General features: G+C 52.1%; 1 protein-coding gene across 1 annotated transcript; it reads left to right on the forward strand.

The window, feature by feature from the left end:
• The first annotated feature begins 2,869 nt into the window (after positions 1 to 2,869).
• Positions 2,870 to 4,411, forward strand: KCNA2 (potassium voltage-gated channel, shaker-related subfamily, member 2). The gene has a single exon (XM_009864572.1). It carries the CDS (start codon positions 2,915 to 2,917, stop codon positions 4,409 to 4,411), a length of 1,497 nt encoding a protein of 498 aa, XP_009862874.1. The 5' UTR covers positions 2,870 to 2,914.
• Positions 4,412 to 9,150: the final 4,739 nt, after the last annotated feature.

Raw genomic sequence — 9,150 nt, forward strand, 5'->3', positions numbered from 1 at the left:
TTAACCCCAAAGATGCTCGAGGGGGTGGGTGTTGCTTGCCAGCGATGGGGAGAAAAGTGAGCGGAACTGAGCGCTGGGATGCGCGGTGGTGTCAAGTCCGACGATGCCGTAACCGTCTCCGCCAGCGCTTGGGTTTGAGCTGTGAGGAAGGAGCTTAGACCTCAACCCAAATAAAAATCAACATGTGAAATAAATGTTTAAAAAAAAAAATAAATCTTCATGCTGTTAAACAAACCTGGGTTGATTTTGGGGAGGGAGAAAGGGGAGAAGAGAGTTTACAGGCAGGAGGAAAACTGTATTTAGGAAAAAAAAATCAATAAATTCAAGATTGGTTGATTTTTGGCGAGATGGAGGGATTTTGTGGCTTTTCTTGCAGCAGCAGAAAGATGGGGTTTGGTGCTATTTTAGCACGATGCTCAGGGGAGCCAGGGAAGGTCAAAGCCAGCCGAACACCTGAGCGAGTCGCTGGGGAGCGAGCGGTGGGGAGAAAATGCAGGAAAAGGAGAAAAACTGGGACAAATGCGACCTCCTCTCCTGCAGGCCTGGCAGAAAAGGGTTAAGTGAAGCGGTTGAATGCTGCAAGCCTTGTCAGGGTTGTACTATTTTTTCTAGTGCATAAGGAGAAGGGAGAGGAGGGTTGCACGGAAAGGGGAAATTTCCAAGAAAAGAGGGATCTGCGGCAATATCTGCACCTTGGGTGACGAAGAGAGGAACTAACAGGCATAAATGGCCTGGAGACGGCTGAAATCTTGGCTGAGGAGATCGGGACCGCGGGGTTATTTTCCACCTGCCTCCCCTACCCGGTTCTATAATCCTGGCTCAAAGTAGACAAGTCGAGTTGGAGCTGAAGAAGGGAGGTTAGAGGGTTTTATTGTGTTTTTTTTTTTCTTCTTTTGGGTGGGGAAAAAAGAAATAAATGAGGGGTTGGTTGGACCTCTCTGGGTTGAGCATCCCCTCTGGCGCGAGGCAGCGCGGGGGGGGCGTCTCGAAATCGTTAGGAGCAGGGATGCTGATGACCCGGCACCCACCGGGGACCAGAGCTTCGTGAGAAATTTTGCCCCCCGCTCCGATTCCCAGGGCGAGTAGGTCGGTCATTTGGCTTTGGGGAGGATGAGGAGGGCAGATGCAGGTCCTGTGGTCAGGCCCATGATGCTCGGGGCTCCTCTAGGGCTTGGGCAGGTGGTCTTTGGTACAGGGAGGGGGCAGAGAGAAACTGGTGGGGGGTTCAATCCCACAGATGAAGCCAAAACCTCCCAAACCGCCGGAGGATGCGATGGCGTGGGCGCTGCACCCAGTGGGTACCACCACCTCCAGGGGGTTGGGAACCCACCTCGGCTTTGCAGAGCCTCAACGATCGGATGGGGATGTTGGGAGCAGGGGGGGAAGATGCTGCATCGTTTTCTCCCCCCCTCCCCCCTCCCGGTTTTCCTGGCACCGGCTCCCATGGGCAGCCCTGCCCGCCGTGGCGTTGAGCGAGAGCGGAGGGAGATGGGGCTCTGCTTTTTTCCGCCTTGCCGCTAGCGCGCTCTCGCCCTCCTCTCGTGTTGCAGTACAGGTTGGCCGGGCAGCGGGCGAACAGCTCGCCGGGTGGGAATAAAAAAATTAAAAAAAAGAGGGTGCCTGGAGAAGTCGAGGCTTTGCAGATGCTCTTTTTGAGCCACCGGCAGCTTGCTACCTTCTCGGTGTTTTTTCCAGGCGATGCCACACCTCCCGAGGACACTGGGGACATTGGGTTTTGCTGAGCTTGGCATCTTTTCGCCGTCGTACCGAAGGCATCAGACAGACGCTCATCTGCCCTGAAGTGCAGAGCCGCAACAGCTACCGAGAAGACTCTGTCTCTCTGTCTCTCTGTCTCTCTTTCTCTCTCTCTCCAGTCCAAACCATTACAAGACCTGACTTCCACCATCTGGGAATCTAACCCCTTTTATGTCCCTTCTCCTTTTTTTTCTACGATGACTCACCATTATTTTTAACTTTGAAGAGAGAGGAAATTATGGGGACCTTGGAAGCCTGTATTTCTCTCTAGGATTTCCCCAGGGTCAGATAATCGGTGTTACTAAGAGACACTAAGATTTGGCTTCTCCAGGTAATGTGATTTGTTTTCTGTGTGCCATGGTGGTTTTGCAGAGGATGAGAGGAGCCGGGACGGCGAGGAGGGGGACTGCAGCGCTCCGCGGGGCAGCCGCAGAGCCGGCCCGGTGGGCTGCAGGCGGGGAGGGCAGCATGTCGCCTCGCCAGGGCAAGAGGATTTGGGAAGGTGTGGACCCCCCCGCGCAAAAACCGAGCCCCTTAAGGAGGGTAGAGATTGCCTGCGGTGGCACGGTGAAGCGTTAACCCTTAGCTGCATGCCTGGGAATGAGCCGAGCCCGGTCAGCCTCTGCCCGGTCCCCACTTTCAGGCTGGATGGGGTTATTTTTCTTCCTTTCTCTTCCCTTTCCCCTGTCCTTTTTTTTTTTTTTTAATTATCATTAATTGGAATTTTTATTTTTAGCTAAGCCAAAAGTTCCCTTTTGCCTAGGCCAGTTTTTCCCAGGGTTTTGGATAGGTGACGGTTCCTCAGGTGTTTTCTCTCTTCCACCTAACGGGTTTAGATGGGAGTTTTGGAGCTCTGTCCCAAAGAAGGCAAATTAACCCCCGCAAGGAAGTGCATAGACGTGCTAGTGAAGGGAGCTGCTCTCCTCCCCCCAACTTTATTTCATCTCTCTCTTTCTCAGCAGGGGCGATTTTCTTTTTTTTTTTTCCTCTTTTGTTTTTTTTTTTTTGTTTTTTTTTTATATCATCCCTTCGCCTTTTCATGAGACACTTCCAAACCTACGTACCTGTCCTTCTGCAGGATAGTAGCCCTGCCCTGAATCCGCTCCCGCCACCGGGCGCTGGGAAGAGTTTAGCGTAAGGATTTCTTTTAAACCCCAATATGACAGTTGCTACCGGAGATCCTGCAGACGAAGCTGCAGCTCTTCCCGGTCACCCGCAGGACACATATAACCCCGAGACCGACCATGAATGCTGCGAGAGGGTGGTCATTAACATTTCGGGGCTGCGCTTCGAGACGCAGCTCAAGACGTTAGCCCAGTTTCCAGAGACCTTACTGGGAGATCCCAAAAAAAGAATGAGATATTTCGACCCGCTCCGGAATGAGTATTTCTTCGACCGGAACAGACCCAGCTTCGACGCGATTTTGTACTATTACCAGTCTGGTGGGAGGTTGCGGAGGCCGGTTAACGTGCCCTTAGATATCTTCTCGGAAGAGATTCGTTTCTATGAACTGGGGGAAGAAGCGATGGAGATGTTTCGGGAGGATGAAGGCTACATCAAAGAAGAGGAACGACCGTTGCCCGAGAACGAGTTTCAGAGACAAGTGTGGTTGCTCTTTGAGTACCCCGAGAGCTCGACTGCCAGGATTATAGCTATCGTCTCCGTCATGGTGATTTTAATCTCCATCGTCAGCTTTTGCCTGGAAACGTTGCCCATTTTTCGGGATGAGAACGAAGACATGCACGGCAGCGGGCTGAGCCACCCCCCCTACTCCAACAGCAGCCTGGGGTACCAGCAGTCCACCTCCTTCACAGACCCCTTCTTCATCGTGGAGACGCTTTGCATCATCTGGTTCTCCTTCGAGTTCTTGGTGAGGTTTTTTGCCTGCCCCAGCAAGGCTGGGTTTTTTACCAACATCATGAACATTATAGACATTGTAGCCATCATTCCCTATTTCATCACCTTGGGGACGGAGCTGGCCGAGAAGCCCGAGGATGGCCAGCAAGGCCAACAAGCCATGTCCTTGGCCATCCTCAGAGTCATCCGCTTGGTGCGGGTCTTCAGGATCTTCAAGCTCTCCCGGCACTCCAAGGGGCTGCAGATCCTGGGGCAGACTCTCAAGGCCAGCATGCGGGAGCTGGGCCTCCTGATCTTTTTCCTCTTCATCGGCGTCATCCTCTTCTCCAGCGCCGTCTACTTCGCCGAGGCCGACGAGAGCGAGTCCCAGTTCCCGAGCATCCCCGATGCCTTCTGGTGGGCCGTGGTTTCCATGACGACTGTTGGCTATGGAGACATGGTCCCCACGACCATCGGGGGGAAAATAGTGGGTTCCTTGTGTGCCATCGCTGGCGTATTAACGATTGCCTTACCCGTGCCCGTCATAGTCTCTAACTTCAATTACTTCTACCACCGGGAGACGGAGGGAGAGGAGCAGGCTCAATATTTGCAAGTAACCAGCTGCCCAAAGATCCCCTCTTCCCCTGACCTAAAGAAAAGCAGAAGTGCCTCTACTATTAGTAAGTCTGATTATATGGAGATTCAGGAAGGCGTAAACAATAGCAACGAGGATTTTAGGGAGGAGAACTTGAAGACAGCCAATTGCACCCTAGCTAACACAAACTATGTGAATATCACCAAAATGCTAACTGATGTCTAGTCGCTAAAATCTAGTAACGTATTTAAAGCTGAAGTGGAACAATTGCAGATATTGAGTGCTGCTCTGCATTGTAGTTAATACAGTATTTTCTACGGTGTATATTTGGTTCTGCATGGGAAGCAATAGCTGTGTAAGTGACTTTTAACCTTTGATTTCCGCACCGAATAAGCGTTCGTGCAAAAACAAAACAAAACAACCACACCCACCAACGACCAACAAAACAAACAAAACCCAACCGACCCAACCATTTTGCTTCCCTTCTCCCATCCCAGGCTTGCGGGTTTCCAAAGATCCGGAGCGGTTCGAGAAAGGGGATGGGGATGAGGGGAAGGGGATGGAGGGGAGGTGGGGACAGCTCCGGGCTGTCCCGGGGTGCCACGAACGCCGCTCCCTGTCTGGCGGAGCTGGGTGACCACCAGCTTCCAGGCACGGGGAATGGCTGGGAAAGGTTAGGCAGAGCTTAAGGAAAGGGAAAGGTGCAGTCCTGCGTCCGAATCGCTCGGGTTTCCGCCCGGGGAACGCCAAGTGCGAACGCGTCGCCCAGGCTCGTGTTTCATAACTGAAAATGCTGCATGCTGCAAGAGTTTCAGCCACTGCAGTGTGCCAGTGTGAGGCCCAGGGGAGGGATAATTAGTATGACGGCACATTATTTATTAAGTCTTAAATTTCCTATGCTAGGCATCGGGAGGGACGAGTAAATAAATCAAGCGCTTGGGTTTTATTTATTTATTTAGGCGACACTTTCCATCACCAGTATTTCCAGGATCACCAAAGACACCTCCACTGACACATTGGAAATGAGTTGGAAAAAGCATCTTTTTTAATATCTATATATAAAACTGGAGCAACTATGCTGTGGCCTATAATATATTTATACTGCAGTGAAATTTAACCAGTAATACAGTACAGCTGCATGGATATTTGTTGCATGAATCTGAATATTTAATACACACACAAATATATATTTTCTTAGTAGACTATACAGCATTCATGTTTATAGTGTTCATAGATTCTCCGGTGGCTCGAAGGAGATTCATGGGAGTTAAAAAAAAATCTCCATTATGTTGAAAAAACTGGATGGGGAAGGCAGGTGCTGACAACAGTTTGAGAGACAACAAGGCAAAGCCTGAGAGTCCGAGCATCCAGACACAAGAGCCGACTAATGCGAGCGAGGGAAGGTGAGCTGAAAGTTAAACACCTGCCCTCATTATAGGGCGAGTAATTAGTCATTAATCTTGAGTAGAAACTACGGCAGATCAGAGAGGGCACGAGGAGCAGGTGGAATAGCAGGTACCGGCTCTCCTGACTTGTTTGTTCAGCAATTTTCAGCCGTTTCCCGTATAATTCTCGAGTGTGTGTGTGTATAGATATTTAGAGAGCGACTACGGGGCCGAATCCTCAGCAAACGGGAGCGCTCGGGGCATCGGGGACTGCCCGGCTCAGGAGTGGTGGGACGTGGGCTGGAGCAGGATCACCAGGGCAGGAAAACTCCTTTTCGATCATGGAGAGCCTCAGGGCTGGGGGGTTTTTTCCTTTACGGTGGAAATGGCACGTGCTGAGGATGGGCTGGATCCGAGCTGGCGCTTCTTGAGCCTTCACTTTGTCATCTTCCTGGGTTTTTAGGAGAGGTGCATCAAGGTGCAGAGACCCTAAGGTTGTCTCTGCTTCTTCTTCGTCTATTCTGGGATGGCTGGGAGCTGTTGGTCCAGGAGATCCCATCTGCTTTCCCCATCCCCGTCTGGATTTCCTTGTGTTTTCCCCCCGTTGCTGACAATCCCTGGGGACGGGGCACCTCGATCCTCTGCCAGGTGAGGGCAGAGGGATGCAAACCTCTCCCAAGGCTGTGGTTGAGAAAAGCCTCCCCTGGATGGGCTCTAGCAGCCTGTGGAATTGGGGTGAATTCAGGCTGATGCGGGGCCCGGTCGGTGCCGTAGCGCTGCGGCGGGAGGCTGATGGAACCCTTCCTCAGCTGTCAGAGGAAAACCACGTGAATAACAATAAACCAAACGGTGCTAGCGTATTCTACAGCAATGGTTCAAAATGCTGCTTTAGGGCTGGGTCCATCTCTCGTGCTGATGTGGCTCCACACAGTCAGGAGGAATCACTCCTCGTTTTTATTCGATTGATTGATTGATTGATTCAGGCCTGGCTATAATTAACACCAAGTGACCCTGGCTGGTGCATGAGGGTCCTGGTTTCTACTTGGTGCAGGGGACGAGCAGCGTCAATGTGTTGGGTCGCAGAGGTGCTCAGCACCACGCAGCATGGGACCCCAGCCTGTCTTTAATTATGTCTCGTTATATTAGGAGCCCTCTCCTCCCTCTCTGCTGTAGCAGCTCTGAGCCCATGAACCTCTTAAAAAGAAACAATGCAACCAAAAGCAATAAATCTCTGCTTCTGAAGCTCATCCCATTGAGTGGGATGGGGCTGGTGGGAGCCACCGGCTCGGGTGCAAGGCCAGGGAGGTTGGCCAGTGTCCATCAGTCTGGCTCGTGATGGGTCCATGGAGATGTGAGTTTGCCTGGGGAAGCTGCCTGGTGCTCCAGGATAGTGCCCACCCACCCATGGGTGCCCCCGCGGTGGGTGATCCCACCCCAGGTGTGTTGGAAAGCGCCAAGGGTGAGGTGCTGCGGAGTGTTTTTGGGGAGGATGCTGGTGTTCAATGAGACTTTATAAAGTTGTTTAATGCCTGTGAGCTTTGGGTGATCTGGGAGGAGGGTTTGCCAAAGCGCTGGGTGCGCCTCAGGAGCACGAGCACTGTCGGGGGTCGGTGTGGAGGAAGATGATGATTATTTTGGGAAAGGTGGTGTTTTGGGCATGGTGTCCCCACGGGCTTTCTGAGGTTGGGCAGGAGAGTGGGTCTGTGAGCAGGATCAGGCCCTCACCACTGCAGGGATGAACCTGGTGTCACCAACGTGAGCTGGCATCTGTCCCCGTGGCAGGGGCCGGCACGGCCAGTCCTTCCCTTGGGATAGACCCTGCTCCTCATGCGTTGACCCAGGCAGATGTTTCTGGTGAAAACCAGCCCTGGTGGGAGAGCACCTCTGGGCTGCCCTTGGCACCACATCTGGGAAATAGGGAAAACACCTGGAGAAGCGCTCAGATGTTGGGTTCAGGGCAAAAAAAAAAAAAGGTCTGTGGGGGCCGTGGGTGGAAGCGATCCATCAGGCTGTGTGAAGCAGAAGGGTCCAGGTTTCTCCCCCACACAGAGAAATGGTTCCCCTGTAGCTTTTAATGGGATTTGTGCCTGCAGGTCGGAGCTCTAGTGCTATTTCTAGCTTTGCTTCTGACTCACTGATGTGATCTTGAACCAGTTTTTCAGGAGGAGACTGTGATTTATTTATTTTATTTTTTTATTAGTTTTTTTTTTTCTTGAGGAATTTGGTTTGAGAGCCTCTGGGCCTCTTTCTGTGGAGATGATGAGCATCCAAATCTCCCCTTGACTCTGAAAGGGTGCAAAATTGAGCTGCAAAGTGGCTCAGACTGAGGATGCTAAATTTGGGACTGGGTAGGGGAGGGACCCACCATCTGCGTTAGATTGCGTCGAGCCACCTAACGTAGGTGGTCTGGTTCCTTTCCTCCTCGCATGGAGATGTTTGTCTCTCTCTCTGGGGTTGGGATGGAGGATTGAAGCTCTTTGGTCCATGGAGGTGCTCCTGGGTTGGCACCCCGAGGAGACAGCACCCGTATTTTAGTTTTATCCTTTTGGAGAGATGGAAAAGTGGTGATAACAGTGTGGGTTGTCTTCTAACACCCAACCACATGCCCAAGCTTGTGAGCAACCTTCAATATCTTCCAAAAAAATCTCTGCGAAGGGTGATGGGGTGAGGCTCGTGAGCTCGCTGGACACCACCAAGTGATTAGGGAGAAAATATCTGGGAGAAAAATATCTGTATGGGGCGATGCGTTTTATTGAGAAAATAACCTTTGTGGCGTCGTTTGGTGTCAAAGTCCTACAGATTTGACTGCTGAGCTGTACGGAGGAAAGGATCTCTAGATTGGCGGTGCTGAGAGTGTAGCACGTGGGTGTATAAATATGGGCATATTTGTGCATAAATACACAGAAGGAGAGAAAAAGACAGAGGAGGAGGAGGTATTTCAGGAAGGGCCTTGCTTCGTTATCAGCCAATTCCTGGGTCAGCCCTTGAAGGTGCTGCTGAAGTCGCTTTTCCAGAGCTCGCGATGCTCTTGGCTTGCAACGCTTCTTCGCCCGAGCGAGGAAGGAGATCCAGATGTGGCCTTGGAGCCTCCTGAGGGGCCGGGGGCAGCCGGCTCCGCTCATCCCTCTGCAAAAAGGCTTTGCGGCTTTTCTTCAAAGATTCGATCCCCAATCCCCAGCTCGGGCCCTTCGCCACCGTTTCTGTGACCGCGCAGGGAAAGCTGAGCAAAACCGATTTGTTTGCGGTGGGAGCGCTCTGCTGCACTGAGTCAAGGGGTTTGTTTGTAAGGCTGGATTTCAAGTCCCTTGATTCGTGCTGGCTTTTGGCCCCAGGTCAGTGGCCAGAAGCATCTCCCTGGTTTGGAGCCGGGGTGGGTTTATCTTAAGGGAGTCCCAGGGGTTTCTTCTGTCAACAGGAGGTGGTCAGGGTGCTGCAAGAGTGAAGGGGGCTGAGGAGAGGAGTCAGCCTCAAACCAGTTTGCTTTGCACCCAAAAAAAGGCTGTGGCTGCCTCCGGGCAGCATTCCACCTCCGCCGCTTCCCGCACACACCTCGGGCCTTCCTGTAGGGGGTGGGCTCCT

The sequence above is a fragment of the Apaloderma vittatum genome, unplaced genomic scaffold, assembly GCF_000703405.1.
Source record: "Apaloderma vittatum isolate BGI_N311 unplaced genomic scaffold, ASM70340v1 scaffold16912, whole genome shotgun sequence".
In the NCBI taxonomy this organism is placed as follows: Eukaryota; Metazoa; Chordata; class Aves; order Trogoniformes; family Trogonidae; genus Apaloderma; species Apaloderma vittatum.